General features: G+C 42.1%; 2 protein-coding genes across 6 annotated transcripts in view; both read left to right on the plus strand.

Moving 5' to 3' along the window:
* The window catches only part of WWC3 (WWC family member 3), a 101,012-nt gene extending 98,455 nt beyond the window's left edge, over window positions 1-2,557 (plus strand). For all 3 annotated transcript variants that reach the window (XM_038156689.1, XM_038156707.1, XM_038156697.1), the window contains exon 23: window positions 66-2,557. In XM_038156689.1, coding sequence (XP_038012617.1) covers window positions 66-132 — 67 coding nt within the window. In that variant the 3' untranslated portion in view covers window positions 133-2,557. The remainder of the gene's footprint in view (window positions 1-65) is intronic.
* Window positions 2,558-2,700: 143 nt separating this feature from the next.
* Window positions 2,701-18,361, plus strand: part of CLCN4 (chloride voltage-gated channel 4) — a 44,923-nt gene continuing 29,262 nt past the window's right edge. The window contains exons 1-3 of one of the 3 annotated variants that reach the window (XM_038156738.1): window positions 2,701-3,385; window positions 17,266-17,417; window positions 17,803-17,902. In XM_038156738.1, coding sequence (XP_038012666.1) covers window positions 17,274-17,417; window positions 17,803-17,902 — 244 coding nt within the window. In that variant the 5' untranslated portion in view covers window positions 2,701-3,385; window positions 17,266-17,273. Of the gene's footprint in view, window positions 3,386-6,321; window positions 6,571-17,265; window positions 17,418-17,802; window positions 17,903-18,361 lie in introns of those variants that run through there. The other 2 variants (XM_038156717.1, XM_038156728.1) reach the window with 2 other exon arrangements.

The raw sequence follows: 18,361 nt of genomic DNA on the forward strand, positions 1-18,361 counted from the left end.
GTAGGGAGAAGGGGGAACGCAGGCATAATTTTATTTACTTCTTTTTTCTCTTGTTTTGTTCACAGAGAGAAGATAGCTTTTTTTACAAGACCAAGGATTAACATACCTCCTCTGCCAGCTGATGATGTATGACATGTTGCATTGTAAACATGAAGTATTTATCGCTTTTATTTTAATGAAGTTCTTAGATTAGACAAGTTTCTTTAAAAAAATTGTGCAAAAGCTAATATACACGTTTTGTAAAAAATAAAAAAAGTTAAAAAAGTAAACATAAACAAAAACATATATATAAATATATATACATATATATTTTATAATAGCGACTGCAACAAGGCTTGGTTTTTCCTTGTTGTGAAACTGACATCTCTGAAGACAACTTATTTTATAAAAGATCGACTATCCTGTTAAGAGCGTGTACAGTTTTTATGCTGTTTTATTTGACTTAAAGGCTGGAAGACAGAAACAAAGTGAGTTCAGGCAAATTCACTGTAGTGTAATTTATTTATAGTGCCTTTTTTCCTTGAAGGAAAATACCTACTTTAAGATGTATTTTAAGACTGAAATTTTGTTCCTCAGTATTTGTCATACAGTAGAATGGAACCATTGAGCTGGTTTTGTTTCTGATACCTGAAATGAATATACTATGTTCTAAAATTGTCACTTTTTCAGCTTTATTATCTGTAGCTTATTATGTACATTGTATTCTTTAGCACTGTCTGTGTTATAGCAAAATATTATCACCTGCAATGTGTTTAACACTAATTAGAAGTGATGCTAAACGTTGCAGAATTCATTTGCATGTTCTTACTGTGCACTAATAGATTGTTTTCATTTCTGTTTTGTCTAAAGTATCTTTATATTCTTAACTAGATCCTCAGTTTAAACGGGGGAAGGAAAAGGGTGACAGGTCTTTGTTTTGCTGTTTAATGAAAAGGGAATTTAAGGAGCAGTTTGAGCTAGCTGTGTGGAAAGCCTGCTAATGGACTATTACAGCAATTTCTACAGTTGTACAGATCCTCATCTGATTCAGGAGAGCACATATGTTCTGATTTCAGAAAGCAGCTGCTTTAAGTAAGGGTGTTCAAACACCTGTTCATCCTAAAGGATGTGCTTTGTGGTTACTGCAGGCAAGTTCTGTTGAACAGTGACACTTTCCAGGAGGAAGGTGTATAATTCTGGAAGGTACAGCTCACTCAATTGCTAGTTGGACCAGCTAAAGTCTGGTAAGAAATAATTTTATTTGTAACCATCCATTTTAATGAAAGACTGTCACCCTAAATTCCCGAGAATGCCAGTTTTGTGTCCTTGCATCCTGCAAGTATGTAAAAATACTTCTTTACTAAGCTACTATAATAGAGTTTCTTGTATTTTCCTAATTATACATTACCTGCAAAGAGAGGTGCCCAACACAAGACTGACTTTGCAAATTACTGGAATACCCCCGAAGGAAGACCATGTTGTCTCTTAATTAAAGTTCAAACTGATTCCAGATTTTTCTATGTCAGGAAATCAGAACAAGGGCCAAAAAACAAACAGACCGATCAGAATATTTTCAAATATTCTGTAAGTAAGTTTTCTTTGTGAGTTTCAAGAACTTAGACTCTCTACCTTGCCAAAGGTCAGGAAAACTTGGAAGAGAAATTGAATTACTTTTACTTATCCATGCTGAGACAATAAGTAATGGGGAAAAAAGATTGTAAGCATAAATGTTAATAAACACAAACATTTAAGGTAGTATTTCCTGTTTCCTAATATGGTCTATAGTCATTACAGGCATCAAGTGTTGCAATCATATAGCAATTTATATGAAATTGAAGTATATTTAGCCTTTATTGTGCTACTCATCCTGAAGCCTGTTTTGCCTGTAAGTTTTAGTGGGTGTATATTCGGTTCCTTGGGCACAACTAGACTTTTTCAGAAACTATGCAGATAAAAACCAAATCGTGTGAGACATTTGTAGTGTTTGGGTAAAAGTCTAGGGCCAGCAAGCTTTTCAGTGCTCATTACTTTAAAAGACCAGTTAGTCAGAATTTTGTTTCTCATTTCCAGGGGAGGCTGTCACACAGTAGTGTTTATCCAAAGTTACCATGCAGTGACACCAGAAGTGCTTGCTGTGTATTAAGAACAGACAGCACCATGTTCCTGTGAGTCTGGTCAGGTACTAGAAGGAATTGTGCAGAGAGGTGGAGCACTCTGTCCATAGTGTGGATGAGGACTTCACTGGATATAGCCCAGAGCATCCTGGTCACATTAGGCCTGCTTTGAGCCGGGACCTTGTTTCCACCCTAAATTGTTCTGTGACTATAACCAAGGGTTAGTGTCCAGTGGTCTCTCTGTCAGGGGGTTTTTAAATTGTGACTGCTGTGAGATGTTGTCGGTGTATCTTGTGGGTCTGTGATTCTGACTGCTATAATGAGTTCTGTCTTGATGTGGTAATGAGTTATCATATTCAGTATTCATCTCTCTTGTTTTTGTCACAGTTCTCTATGATTGTGTCATTTTTGTATTATTTGAAAGTATTTCTTCTATAAAATAAAATAATTTGCCATAAACAGAACAAGGGTTTTCTTGTATGTCAAAGATATTTCTTGAATCTTTTATATTTGCCACATTCCTGATGATTTAATGAAAAAAATAGTATTTTGAATAACACTGTAATTTAGGTTAATGTAATGAGTTTTCAAATAAAGGTGAGAGAGAAATTCTGGGATACTGAAGATCTAGAGGGATTACACTTAAGACCTGAAAGAGATGCAGAGTGTAAGGAATGGCAGATATGTTCTTCCATATGCTTATCACTCATGATAAGTTGACAGCTGTATCAGAAGTTCATAGTTGAATATTCCCAGAATTCTTGGGTAGCTCCACTTAAAACATGTTGAACTGCCTTTTCTTCATGACAAACATTTGCACTTTCTAAATTAGTATGGAAAGCAAGTTGACATTATTAGTTCTGTAATATCTTACTTATGACTAATTCCAAGGTGGAAGCCACTCAAAAGAATACTGGTTGGCTTTTTTAGGCTGGCGCTTACTGCTGCTTTCACAAAGGAAACATTAAATCTGCACAGTTACAGAACAGCCGTTTATCACTTTCCCTCTGCAACCCTGCAAGCTGCAGGAGCACAGGCAAAATCATAGCAAGGACATGTGACTCCTGTCTCTCCAGTACTTGCAAGGCATCAAGGGTATGACAGAGTTGAGGTTATTTTTAAACAGTCTGCTAGAAATAGGCATTTGGAACGGCAGCCGTCCCTGTCTCGCTGCCGTCAGGAGAGCAGCAGAAGCCATAATGGGTACGTCGGGTTGGGTTCTCTCTTGTAAGAATGAAGTCTTATTTGTATTTCTTGCTGCAGTTTTTTTGAGCACTTTGCAGGACTTAAAGGTAAGTGCCGTATAAAAAGAATAATTTTGTTAAATGAGTTAGATGAACTCTGTCTTTTGCTTTTTGGAGAAGAGGGCCCATCACAGCTTGTTTTGACCCCAACCTCCTTTGTTGGACTATAATGTTGTACATCTTTGAGAAGAAGAAGCATTTGCAGAGAGACTTGAGAAACTGCAGGCTAACAAAAGCAAGAACAGCCTTGTCTAAAACATCATGTGAAGAATACATTTTTTCTTTGAGATCACTCAATTGACTGAGTAGCATTGGAAGAAAATACCAAGGAGTAAAGTTGATTTGGTTTTGGAATCTGTAAATGTCAATTAAATAATTTGCTTGCACTTTGAAAATCTCCATATTCTTGGATTTCAGAGCTTCTTAGGAGCTGGTTCTGGTTCCTTACAATTTCTGAAAATCTCTAACATTTGAGCATAGATATCTATTATATTTTCTATAGAGAATCAGGTACTCTGTCCCTTTAGTTTATCTGCAGTTTGACCATCCAACTAAAAGTGTACTTGCAGTAGGAGATTTAATGAGATCAGCTGGTAGTAGACAAGATAAAACCAGGAAATTAATTTAGGAAAATCTGTCCAGGAAAAAAATGTAGGATTGAGACCCTAACACTCAGTTTTTAAGCACACAAAATTACTGTTCTTTGTCTAGGGCAAAGTGTTTGTGTTCAAGTGTGTGTCTTTGGCATGGAAGTTCCCAGGTGTGGATACTTCACCAAGCAAATGCTATTTCCTGTTTTCCATATTTTCCTCTCATAAACTGATTGAAGGAAATTACAGTTGTATTACCAAGAAAATAAGTGCTCAGTGTTTAGCTTCCTTCACAAATTCAATTGACCTATTAATACTGATTTTAATGGACACAAAGAATAGGTGCTGGCAGGAAGCTGGCACTTGTACCACTTTTCCACATTTCACTGGCATAGTTATGAAGCCTGGGGCTGCTGCTGATCTATGAGTGTAGCGGATTATGATCTGCAGTGCTGTGTGCGAAGGGCATAATCAAACCTCTACTCTAAAGGCATGATTCTTGCTCCAGAAAGGTGTGGGAACTTCAGGTGAAGCAAGCTAAGTGTTTAAATTTCTCAATAAAATCCAGTGTGTGGCTTTGCATGGGGAGTCCCTATCAGAAACACTTGGCATGTCCATAAATTACTGCTCAAGCGCACTGGGACAAAAAGGTCTTCCATACTGAATTCTTTTGACTGAAGTGAGTGGAAGTCACTTATGTGCCTTCTGTCACCTCTGGGTATTTTCATGGGTGCTTGTGCAAGACCTCCCTCTACTCAGCTGTTGCATCTGCTTGGAAATGCAGAGCCCGTGCCTGGTTGCCTGTAGGGGTAAAACCAGTCTGCACAATATTCAAATATGGAAAGGTGAGCAGTAAGGGGAATGTCCTGAAATACCACACACTGCACATGAACAAACCTGTACAGAGTCTTCAGAAAGAACAGTTAGAACCTCTGCCTTGCAGAATACAGCCCTAGTGGCTTGTACAAAATCTGTGCAGTCATAACTTTGGCAATTCTTACCTATCTTGTAAAAATCAATACATTGCTGAGTATGATTCTTAAACACTCCCCTTGCCCCTCAAAAAAACCAACCAAACAAACAAAAATGCCCCAAAACAACAACAAAAAAACCATACCAAAGAACCCAAGATTACAGTTGAGATGCAATACACAGTTAACCAAAAGTGAATGTCAGGCTAATTGCCTTTTCAAAAAAATATTTGAGGAAGTTCTAGGTTTTCAGTATTTGGCAAAGCTTAAGCAGATGTTTTGGAAAGGAAAAGTAGCCTGGCATATAGGAGGGGATCTTTCAAGCAGTGACAGTTGCATGGAGGAAAAGGCAGAAGTGCATGGATGGATGGATGGATGGATGGATGGATGGATGGATGGATGGATGGAGGGAAGAATTGAGAAGTGAAGGTAACAAGGATGAAACCATTGAGGGAGGTTTGCAAAGCACAAATATGACACAGAAGATGGAGGGAAGTCAATTTGGGTAAGCTTGAAATGCAGTGCCAGAAAAATGCAAGGGCTGGAGAAATTGCAGTTTGTCTAATTTCCAGGCTGCTGTGATTACAGATTTCACAGAGCAGCAACCCGGCCTGCAGAGTCACCGGGAATACTTGCTGGCTTGCACACAGCATACTCCTTATGCTTTTACCTCGTGAAAAACCTGAATGTTGTGCATAAAAAAAAAATGCACAGAACGACAGATTAGCTCAGGTTAGGTGATTTATTAAAATATGGATATTGATCTAGTACCGAAATCCAACTGTGACAGACAAAAACTCTCTAACAATTTAAAGTTAGAAAGTGTATGTTTATTACGATGCCGGGCAGCTTGGGGGATAGCTCCCAAATACACACCTCGATTTACAGGTGATTACAGAGCTCTTTTATCTATGCAAGTATTGAATACCCAAAAAACAGATACATATTCATGATTTTGGTACATCCCATTCCCCGCTTCGTATGGTAATTAGTTCAAAAGCTATTAAGCATGTGCAGTGTGTTCCTTGAAATGGGTCGGTGGTCTCTTACATGGGGAGGGGTCCCAAAATGAAGAAGTAAATGTAGTCTTCCTCGTTCTGACCTTTCTACCTTTTCAATGCAAATATGACAAATGAAGTCTTGGAAGAACTCCCATTCCTTGTCTTCAATTGGTTTCAGAGCAGAGGAGGCCCACAATTGTCTTATGTTCCTCAAAGCTATTTGTCAGTTTCTATATTCTTCATTATAAACCCAGCTAACCAAACATTATGTTGACAAGCAATCAATTATTAGTTAACTACTAACTCTTTACTTCATCAAGACCTACTTATTTGTTTTAATTAGCTTCAACAAAGCTTATCTCTGACTAAAATCTTAGCTTCTCTAAAATCTGTAATTTTTTTTTAAAGTTTACGTTTCACAGGGAGGGAAGAAAGCAGCGTGTGTTCCAATGGTGACGGCACGGGCAGGGCAGGGTAAAGAGGCTTGCGGTTTAATCCCGCAGGATTGCAGGCTGCTGCGTCTCCCCGATCAGATATCCTATAGACGGAGGATGCAGTCACATGATTGTTACTGCTTCCTCCCCATGACATCACTGCTGGTGCAGCCATACCACCCAAGGAAGGATGCTATTAAAATCATTGGGATTGGGCTAAATGATGTTGCATTGCAGGTAAGCAACATAATTCTTCGGAAAAAAAAAAAAATAATTAGCCGGTTGCTCTTGTGCTGCAGTCGTAGAGCCCCAGCTCCGTCGGGCAGAGTTTCTGCTGGAAAATAAAGCGGCACATTTCCTCTGCGAGCAGAGGGTTTGCAGGTGCAGAGGCTGCCTGCTGGCTCTGTGCTGATCTCCCGGCTGGCATCTCCCGTAGAAACGCTGCCAGATGGAGCTTTATAGCTAAAGAAGGCCCTTTGTTCCCTCTACTTTCTAAGGGCTCCTTCGGGTGTCTGCGGAATTCTGTATTTACGTGAGCAGCCATCATCATTCAGTCGTGCAAAGAGAGCAGCAATAGTGTTCTGCTTGCATCCTCTGCCTTTTTTTCCCTGGATGCTTAAAGGAAGTTGCTGTTGTGTCTAAGCTTATAAAGGAATGAGGATTAACTTGCTTGAGGGGTTAAGAGGTGTATTTGGGGAAAGAGGCTTTTCCTTTACTGTTAATTTTTGCTGATGTGGTTTCAAAGCACCTTGTCTGACAGGTTTCCTGCATAATTTGCTGTAGTAAAAGGTCAGTTTTTCCTTGTCCTATATAAATGTGAAAAATCCTTTTCCAAAAGGAGCGTAGGAGATGGCAAGCGGATTTTTTGCTCCCTTGCAAAATGCCGATCACCAAAAGGCTGAAAAATCCCAGGCAAATTGTGCTTTTGGACTTAATATTTGTGGAAGCAAAGTCCAGAGTCTGTTTTCCTGGTGGGGATGTTTAATTATGTGCTCTGTACAAATACATGAATATATATCTGTAAAGGAAAAAAATGGTGACTCTCCTGTGGGGCTTTTTTCTGTATAGCTTTAAAAAGATATTTTGGTGTTTTGAAGTTCTTAATTTTTTAAAAACTTTATTCTAAACCAAATGCTACAGTATGAGAAAATAAATTAATTTTGAGCTAATACTTGTCACAAAATTACATAATTTTTTAACAATTGCGATAAATAATTCTGTGCCTTTGTGGAGAATAGAGGATGACTAAGCTGCAGCTTCATCAGGCAGAGAGTCAGGTGACTTTTTCCTCCTGGTCTACAGGAAGTTTTTTTTTATTCTTCCAAATCCTGTTTTTTGTTCAAATAATTTGTTCCCACTATTGGAAAAATGTGAAAATTTGGCACGTCTAGAATCTCTGTGTGTTCACCCATACATTAAGGGGGGATATTTTGGGTCTCCCCTGCTGAAGTAGATTGTACATCCTAGGGAGAGGGGAATTCTGGTTCCCAGTGATCAGGTATGCAGTTGTGTTAGAAAATAAGGTGTGGTAGGGGGGGAAAGTAGATAATGAATTATTAAAGTACAAAACAACAATTGTTGTTCCAAACTGAAAAGAAAAATAAATTTCAATTTTATTTTTCTCCAACAGAACCTCTCCTGTTTTTTCAAGACCGAGCCTCTAAAGTGATAGAAATACAAACCTGTTGCTGCATGATGGGGGCGGGGGGGAAATTGCATCCTGTCGGTGCCAATGCTGGGTTTCTTCTCCTTGGTTCCCTCTGGAGTCAAGGCTGGCTCAGTTCTCTCCAGCACTGGCTGTGAGCCGAGCTGTGCTCGTGCCCACCAGCATCACTGAGACTTGGCTCTTTGCCTGTGCAAGGAAACAGCAGGGCTGCCACGCTTGGGTTCTGCAGGTGGGAGGGGTTCCCCCCGATCATATGGAGGTGCCCTATGGAAATATGTGCAGGGCAGGGGTTCTCCTGGGCTCCCAGTTGGAGTCAGACATCTGTGCAGGAAGAGGGGGCACCAGCCTGATGTGTATGCTGCAGGCCCTCGGAAATGAAGGACTTAAGTGCCCTAAGAGTTACTTAGCATAAAAGGGGGATCCCGGGGTCATCCCCAGCTGGAAGGGGCTGTCCCTGGCAGCACTGGCACGCCATGCCAGGGCTCCAGCACAAGAGTGCTCAACCCCTGTGCCTATAGGGGCCTCTCTTGCACACGTTGTACCTTTCCAAACCAGTGGCTGGTAGCTTTTGCACAGGGACCAGAGGACAAGGAGATGGAGAGTGTTGACCCTGGGTTAGAGAACTTCCTATCTGCCTGAACAGAACAGGCTCCTCTGGAGGGCTGGCACCTCCTGGGGCTGGGAACTGCTTCATCATGAAGCTGTTGTTTGCTGACCTGGAGGGCAAAGTGAGCAGGATTGTGACTGTAGCCAGGTGCTATAGCAGGGGAAAAGGGGATGCTCCCAACCCCCAGGCTCCTGCACTGTCCAGAGGCATCTTGCTTGCATTGGAGGTTGGTGTTGTGTCATTTTTCAGCCTCTCTCAGGCCTGAACAGCTCCTAGCTCAGCATGGTGCTCAGCCCTCAAAAGGGGTGTGGTGCCCAGAGGTACCAGTCCTTTTCCTGGTTGCTTTTGCCACCATGCTGCAGCTTTCAGGGTACCCAACAGGGGTGTGGGGGGTGTGTGTTAATTTTTCCTCTTAGTGAGAAGTTGTAGAGAAAGTGTCTTAATTCATTTTTTGTGTGTGCATACATACATACCAGGTGTTGGGTTTTTTTTCAGCTTTCTTCATCTCTAGCCTGGCAGAACTAAAAATTCACACATGATTATTAATGTCAAAAGAGAGACTCTGGCAGGGTTACACTAGGCTGCTGTTCCTACAGCACTTTTAACATTTTGCTCTTAAGCATGACCCCAAGGAAAGGGTCTCCCCATCTTGCAGAAGCTTCCTCTTAGGGGATGAAAAAACTTGTCTGGTCTTGTCTGCACTTGTCTGTGCAGCCCATTGGCATCAAAGGCAGCAGTGAAAGCCAGTGCCCTGTGAACAGGAAAACATCACCCTCCTGTGTGAAAATGACTCACAGCCTCTGCTCAAATCACGAGAAGTGACATGCTAGAACAGATTAAAGGCTTTTCCAATGTGGGTTCATCAGTTTTATTGCAAGCTGAAGGCTCAAAAAGGTTTTCAGTGAGAGATACATTGAATGCCATTGAACATCCCATTTCAACTGTGTACCAGGGCACCTCCCTTCTGGCAGTGCAACTCTGCTCTCTCTGAACACATTCACTTTTTCTTTTTGCAGTTCCAAACCTGGTTTTCCCCCTTAATCTTAAAATTTTCTGAATGAAGAGGCAAAGAGCAGCACTGGACATCTGGTGCCGCAAAGCTCAGCTGTGTCTGACATGAGGAGGAAAACCCTGTTGCAACCCTGCCTTTTCAGATGTGGATTAGAGCTCTGTGGCAGTAAAACCCATGGGCTCAGAAGGGAAATTCCTCCTCTTTTTTGTGAAGAAGAGGACTTGAGGGAAACCAAGAATAGAAACCATACATGATCCTATATTATTAGGGCTGGTTTCCAGGGTGTCCTGTCTCCTGAAATGTAGTTTCTTACCCAGAAGCTGAAGGCTTACAGTGTTTTACCTAATCAAATCTTGTTTTTTTCAAGAAGTAAGGAGGTGTGACATTGATACAGTTCATGAGGCTCATCTGCCCAAACTTCTGGGCTGTTAGCAGAGGAGCATCCTTTAATAGAGATGCTTCAGCTCAGTTTCAAAATGCAGATGAATATTCCAGAGGCAGTGATGCTTCCCTCCTGCTTTTTCCACAGCCTCAACATCTGCACTAACAAGTAAATTTATTGGAGGGATCTTTAAGACTCACTGGAAACAGAGATGTGAGTTTAACTTTTTTTTTTTTTTTTTTTTTTTAATATAGAGCCAGTTTTGGCAAAAAATTCCATTTGGAGCTTGCAGAAAAAGAGCTGGGATTTTTTTTCCCCTTTTCTGACATAACTGAGCAGCTGAACTAATTTTGCTCAGACTTTCCAAGAAAACTTGATGGGGGAGCAGGCACATGATATTCCATACCAAAAGAAATTGTTTTCTAAAGGGAGAGTCATCGTGGGAAGGAGCAGGGAGTGGGATGTTGGGGTGTGGTTTACCCCTCAGAGGAAGAGAATGGAGGAGAAAAGGAGAAGAGGGAGTCTGGCTGTGATGGAAGGTTGGGAAGCCCTGGTGGTTGGGTATCAGCTCCCATCCTTGTCACCCTGTGCCTCCCTTTGCCTGGGCTCCTGGCCAGCTCTGTTCCCTGGGCCCACACCATGAGCACATGTGGTGGCTGAGGGGGGGGCAGCTGAAGGCTGTGGTTTGCTCAGAGGAGTGCCTCAGTTTCCTGCCATTTATCCCAAATGTTCCCTCCTGCTTCTCCCTTCTCTCCAAGGCCCTCTCCCCTGTGATCTGGGGCCCTGTGTTTTTGAGCTCTGCTGTGGCTTTGTAATTTTTTCCATGGAGGTTATTCAGGGTAAAGCTGCACATCAAAGATGTGACTGTATTTAACTTGACCACACTATCATAGCTGGAAACTCCACAATATGTGGTGCTGGGGCCACACAATAAAATGCTGCCGTATTTTACTGTGCTGCTTCTGATACTGCAGCCTGCCTGTGCTAGTGTGGTGAGAAACTGAAGGTTTGCAAAGCTTTTACTTGTGTTTGGAGGCTATGCAAGTAGTCCTTGAATTGTAGGAAAGGCATTTGCCAATTCTAAAATCTTGTCTTTCACCTGTATTTTCTCAATTTATTGGGAATTTTTCCCCCATATTATATTTCCAAAAAAAGGGCTGTAAGTGGGTTCTGTATTTTCTGCTTTTTCCAGGAGTCTGAACTTGATTACTCTGGTTCAAGGCCATTTTAACACCTTTTTATAAACTTCATCATTAAGACCGACGGTCAATAACTTGTTTGGCTTGTTCAGTCTGAAGCTTGTAAATTGAATAATCTTAAATTGCCTGTAACTATTTTTCAACCTATAGAAAATCACCCATTTAACTTGCTGGGTATTCAGCCTGCTTGCTTTAGCCAAAGACTTCTTCCTTGTAAAATCACCACCCAACAGCATCTTACTTCCTGGTGAGAAGAACGTTTAGTAACTATTTACCTGTCTCCTATATCACACATTGCCATTTCTAAATCATCTTCTACATGGCAGATGGTGGAAGGGGAATTATATCCACACAGCCTCGGCCTTCCTTGGTCTCTTCTAGGCTAAGCAGACCTCAGTCTCTCAGCCCTCCCCAAAAGACATACCCCTCCACAAAAGACATAATCACCTCCCTGTACTTTTCATGTGTGTCTTTCATGTGGTGACCCTGTTAATAACCTTGCTCTCTGCCTCCTCAGCTGTCAGGCCCATTTTCTCTGGCCACGTTGTGCTGAAGACCTGTGGTGTAACTGTGCTGGGCTCTAGGAGCTTTCTCCCTCAGCCTTACCCTCTTAGGGCTCTTTCTGAACACTGACCCTTGCCACCCGGAGCATTCCATGATTCTGTGGGTCAGCTCACTCTGCTGGCAGCACTGGCCTGTTTGCCTGGATTCAGGCCCTGTGAGGAGAGTGCTCTGTGTCCATCTCTGTGACTGGGTCTAAATCCCTTGGGAGTGGATGGATGGATGGATGGTGGCAGAGCACCCAGCTCTCAGGAGGAGGTGCCTTTGCTTGACAGATGCCCTTGGGCAGATAAAGGCCATGAGACTGAGGCACCGCTCCTGGTCCCTGGAACAGTCAATACAAGTATTAGGGGCACAGAGTGGCAAACCATCTGTCTGTGCAAAGGGATTGCCAGTTGAGGATTGCCAATAAAATTGCATTGTTCCTTACTGACTACTACAGAAAATAAATCCCAGGGGATTTTCACAGCCCCTGTGCTCCTTCATTTCTGCAGTAACTGATGTCATGTCACGCCACATGAACACAGCTCATCTGACCAACAATTCAGGTGAGTGGTGGGCTCAGTTCTGATGGAGTCATGATTCAAAAGCTTTGTGTCTGGAGTAGGATATCCTCTGTTTTATCACAGTGGATGTGTTGGTGCTAGAGCATAGAAAAGCCCTGAGACACACTGTGATCTCCTTTGGCGTGTTGGCTAACACATGATACATTTCTCAGAGATGGAACAGGTGATGCTTTGGACACCCTGAAAAAGGCACTCCAAATGTGAATTGAGAAACTTGCAATTGGCATTTAGGCTTTTGCTTTCTTTTCCCAGCCTCTTGCAAGGTTCACTTACTCCTTATGCCACAGCAGAAGAGAGCTATCCTTCTCTGCCTGCATCCTGTCATGTGTCACATAGCAACCCCCCACTTCAAGGAAAACAGCAAAGCACGTAGGTGAACGTTTGTCTGCTAGAAACATTTGAAGTGTTGAAGTAATTCAGTAACTGTGATCTCTTGAAAGTAACTTGAAACTTGTTGGAATTGCATTAAAACTTATACTGCCTGCCTCAGTGCAATGTATCCAATTAAAACAGAAAACAGGATGAGGAGAACATAGCGTGGAACTAGCATGTCTAGGAGCAATAGGCCAGGGCCAAGAGTTTTCCTTTGATGAGTGTTCAACTCGTTGTTTTCCATCAGTATACTTTTCAGCCTCTTTGAACCGTGGGATGTTTTGGTCTGTGCTTGCCATGTCAGATACATTTCATGTCCGATCAGTCAGTCAGCATACTACCTAGAGTGTCAGTTCACTGATAGAGCTCTTCTGGCTGTGGCTTTCCATTTGCACATGCTGTAACAGTGCTCCAAAGCTGAGTTTGCCAGCATTTTCACTGAAAATGTGATTTATCACTCTTCTCTAAAGCTTAGCTCCAACCTGATTGAAGTCAAGGGACGAGTTTACTCACTGTGAGACTTGCAGAAAAAATGTGACCCTAAATACAATAATACAACTACCTTTTGATTCTTTAGAAAATAACAAAAAGTGACTAAATGTAAGGAGATCTTGTGTCCATGTAGTACCAGCTGTGCTTGTTGGTGTGTTCTGGTCCATCAGCAGCTCCCTGTGTTTGCAACCTGGCTTTTCTTTGTTTTTCTTTGTTTGTTTGCATGAATCTCTTCTTTGCTTTCCTTACGTGTTTAAAAATGATCTGGTTTCCCACAGTCATAAAGCTTCACAGGCTGATATTTGGACCCTGACTTCAGCTTGCTCTCATGCAGCTCCTCTGATATTTGTAGAGTAACTAACTTGTTCTGGCTTCAGAATACTGTGCACCAAGCGTGGCTAGCCAGGAGATTGGGGACTGACCATGAGATTGATCTGGCCCAAGGTTTCTGGAAGATGTCTAAGGTTATGTGGCAGCCAGGAAAGCCTCTATCAGGAGGCACAATTGTCAATCCAGCACTGTGGCCTTTTTTGATTTTTGACTCAGTCCCTGCTAGGACTGCTACATCTAGAGGGTCACAGTAGTCTGGTATGGGTCTAAATCCAGGGAAGTCTGCAAATCAGAACCCTCTGCATTTCAGAGATATGTGGTTCAGTCAGGTTTCTTTGTTTTCTAGTTCACTTTCTAGAAAGAACTTGTTTGCAATTATTAAAGCAGACTATTAACACATGTGTTCAGTTGTAGGTACTGTAAGCTAGTTAGTAAAAATGAGTGCTCACTGTTAAGGCTCTCTACTGTGTTGTAGGGAATAAAATGGCTGATGGAATTCAAAGTGGATAAAGGGGAAAATGTCCTTAAGACACATGTCCCTAAGACATAACCCTAAGAGATAACAGAATGATGGGCTCCAAACTGGCCACTCTCTCTCAAGGAGTCACAGCAGACTGATTAGTGTTGGATGTCTGCCCAAGGAAAAGCTGATGGAATGCCAGAAATTATTAGGAAGAGACTAGGCAGGAAACAGCCCTTGCAAAAATTATGTTGCATCAGCATCTGTAAATGTAGTGGAAAGGACAGCAAGGATGTCTAAGTCATGGAACAGCAAAGGGACGAAATACAAATGTTAGACAATTCCTCAGAAAGACTCAACACCTTTCATTGTATACAATAAGCTCTGTCAGAGCATCCAAATCTCTAAGATGCTCAGGTCTGAGGAGCCACATTTGTAACTAATCCTGCATGTCATGGTATTGCAATGTTTCCTTTTGAACTGGTAGTGTTGCACTCATTAGACCAGATGAAGATGTCTACCTCTGACATCCCTTTCTGATCAATAAACAGAAATTATCCCTTCTGGGAAGTAATCTCTTTCATTCTAATGTAAATAGTTCATTTCTGTCATCAGCTGTGGAAGGAGTCCAGGTTTGGCTGTCCTGGATATAGTGCAGATTTCTCATGCTACATGAGACAACCAGCACCATGGCTATTCATGCTTTTGCCATCATCAGGGTGTATTGCTGCAGTACACCTGGCTATAATTCATGTTTGGATGAGGTTAATTTGCCCTTAATTTATGTGTATTAAAATATCTGTAACTGACTGATTGGTGTAAGGCTCCAGTTCTGCTAACAGAACTGAGAGCGTCTGTGCAAGCTTCACTCAGAGGGCAAGTTAGCTCATCCTGAAATAAACCTTGCAAATTATTAGAGATGCCAAAGTAAAGTGAGAGAAATAAATGCAAAAATAAAGAGAAGGAAAGGGATACTTCTAGTGCTTGGTGATAGGATATAAGATGGAAACTGTAGTACTCAGTTTGAAAGTGCTGTTAGCTGGGTTTTATTTACTAAAATTGTGTTTTGCATAATCTGATATCACATCTCTGCTTTCAAAAGCGTAGTACCTGAAGTGAACTTTAAGGCTGGCAATCATCCAGTTCACTGCAATTCCCAGGTACTGGTACGGTACCTTGAGTTCAAAGTTTGTTTGTTTTCTTCGTCTTCCATGGCCCTGTGGTCTCTAGCACATTTTTTCTGTCCTTGGACATGTTGTGTAGCACGTATTTTTGGGATACATTCAGACTGAGATTGTAATTATCCTACATACTTGTGGTCTGGCCTGGTATCATCCATCACAATACTGTCATGTGCTGGGCATTGACAACCTACTTAAAGAGCTATTTTTTACGTGATATAACTAGCACGATGGGTAATTTTCTTGTGGTATGAAGGAAAACTTGCCAATGCTTTCAGTTTCCAGAAGTTTGTTTGTTTAGCAGAGGGTGCTGCCTTGTGCAGGCAGAGTCTGAGCTGCACGTTCTTTACAGGTCCTGCTTTGCTGGATGGGAAGAATTGGGTGAAGCAAATGATCTTCAAAGAATCACAGTGTTACAAAGTAACATGGCCTAATCCTTTCACCTCATTTCAGCTTCCCTTTCCAGTCCTCGTAGGAGACACTGATCTCAGCATCCCCTTGCAGCTTCAGCTCCTGTAGTCAGGCACATCATCCCACCTTCAGCTTCCCGTTTCACTCAGCCAGCGTGGGAGCTGCTCTCACCTGCCTGGGGAAGGATCGCTGCTCTCCATTGCTACTCTTCTTCACTTCTGCTTTTTAAATCACCCCAATTTCATGGCAGCTTCTTTGTGCTCTGCAGCGCTGCACGGGACACCTGCTCTGCATTGAGTTTCCTTCCGCAGGCTGGGATTCACTTGCTTGATTCTCTTTCAGACAAACAAATCTTCAAGCCCTGGTGCTTGGAGATTACTTGATTTCCACATTTGAAAGGGCTTCTCTTAATGGTATAATGGTGACCTGCTGGTTGCCTGTAAGATAATGCTTTTCTCAGCTGCTTGTGCTCAGCACGTCATCTGTGTCACCCAAAAACCCTTCTCAGTGGAGAGGAGAGACTGACAAAGCTGAGTATTCATACTTATTACATTGCTGAAGTCCCCACTAAGGCAAAAAATTACATGGTGAAGTTTCAAATAAAACAGTTGAAAATGGGGAGAGGGGAAGAAAAAAGACACGAAGTGAAGAGGGCTGAGCAGAGTATCAGGGTTTATGGACAGTCCACTAAAAGCGTATTTGCTACATTTTTGCCTGTTCCAATCACAGAGTTGGGAAATTTCCTCACGGTTTCAAAGATTCAAATTCTTGTGAAATTCCTATTTCTATACCTGCTGGAACAAAGTGGGTGGCAGTCATTGGTGCTGTGCTGGCCTCATCAGTGGCCAGCAAAAGTTACTCTGTGTCAAGGAGCTCTGCAGGATCTGTTCTATACCACCCCTAAGGTCTGTGTATGTCCCCATTCTTACGCGTATTCGTGTTTTTCCCTTGTAACTCCATGATAACAGACTTCTTTTTAGACATACCATTTCAGATTACAAACCCTAGGTATTCTCTGGAAAACACCATTTCCCAGGCATCTCTTTTAGGATGGATGGGATTAATGATCTTTAGAACAACACTTTTTTAAATGATGTAGAAGTGCACTGCTGCCTCCTCCAGTCCCAGCCCAGGACCCCTGTCCAGCTGCTGGAGCCCTCCTGGACCTGGCTGCCACTTTCTCCTGGCAGATTGAGCCAGCAGCTGAGCCTGTATCCCACAGGCACACACACGGTAGCTCTCCAATCAGCCTGAGTGGTGAGGTTTGTTTCTGCTCATTTTCTTTGTGTCTGCTCTATCAGGTTTGAGTCTCTTGTATATTTTGATTCTGGTTTCTCCTCCTTTGCCCATCTTATTCCAATGTCTCTGAACAGACCAGCTTGCTGGAGCAGACATTCTCATTCTCCAATGTGCCCTCATCCAAGTTCCCATCAAATGCCACTTCTAACAATTTGTTTTAGTTTGGGGACAGCTATCTTTTATTTCCTTTTGTGCCTTAGTAGGACATGTAGTGGATATTTCTGGCCCTGCTTTATTAAAAGCAAATATGAGGAGTTTGTGTGTGCTGCCCAGGACTACTGCTCATGCTGTCTTGACTTCCTGGCTTGTGGAGGAATTTCAGAAAACTTGGTTCTGGAATGCCTGACAAAGCTGCTTGAGTTTATTGACAAACTTGTTTTTCCTCTACATACAGATCCTAATATGGTCAATGCAGGAGACATGAATGGTTCAGGCAACCTGATGGATTTTCTGGATGAGCCTTTTCCCGATGTTGGAACTTATGAAGATTTCCATACCATCGACTGGCTGCGGGAGAAATCGCGTGACACTGACCGCCACCGCAAGGTACCGGAGCCAGGCCTTGCTGCCTCGCGGCCCGGGGCCTCAGCCATCCTGGCAGTGACCAAAACAAGCAGTTTTCCAAAGTTATTGCTTCCTACCTTCTTGCATGACTTGAGGAGAACTTCTAAACACATAGATGTGGGATGACTGGAGGGGGACTTTTAAATATATGGGCACAGGATGTCCTGAGTTTGTTAGTATGAAAGGGCTGCTGCAACGTAATCAGCTGAGCATCTCTGAATAAATTATTAGGACTGAAGGAAGTAGAGAGTAGAGAAATTGTATGCACCACCTAGGAGTTTAATTATTTTAACCTTTGTGCTCTGAAACTGTCAACCCGAATCTATATGTGTGGGTGCAACACATCTTTGTGTGTGTTTAATTTCAGATTACAAGCAAAAGTAAAGAATCCATATGGGAGTTCATCAAGAGCTTGCTGGATGCCTGGTCAGGATGGGTTGTAATGCTTCTCATAGGACTACTGGCAGGTATGTATGTGTTAGTGCTACAGCTGTGCCTGAAGCATCTCACTCAAGCTGCTGCAGTACCATCTGCTCCTCTTTGTACTTCATTGTCTCTCCATTGATGTTTTTGTTTTTAAGCTAAAAAGACAACTTTGCATTCATGCAGTTATGATTCTAAATAAGGATCCCCACTTGCGAAGTCTCCTTTTGTGTGCTGACCTAGAAAAAATGTTTTCACCAGCAGAGGGATTTTTCTATTGCTTTGGGAAATATGCATTTGAGTGCTTCATACTCAATGGGCTGCTTTTACTTTCTGAATCTTTGCCTTGCAGAAGTCAATTTTATTTTTAGGATTTTTTTTTCTTGTCATCACTTTAATTCTGCAAGTCAAAAATATGATGTGGGGAAAATATTGGTTGTGGACACTCAAAGGGGGGCTTTATAAACTGCTATTTCCTCTGGGTTATCTTCTTTATGTATGCA

This window comes from Motacilla alba, chromosome 1 (assembly GCF_015832195.1).
Source record: "Motacilla alba alba isolate MOTALB_02 chromosome 1, Motacilla_alba_V1.0_pri, whole genome shotgun sequence".
Classification (NCBI taxonomy): Eukaryota; Metazoa; Chordata; class Aves; order Passeriformes; family Motacillidae; genus Motacilla; species Motacilla alba.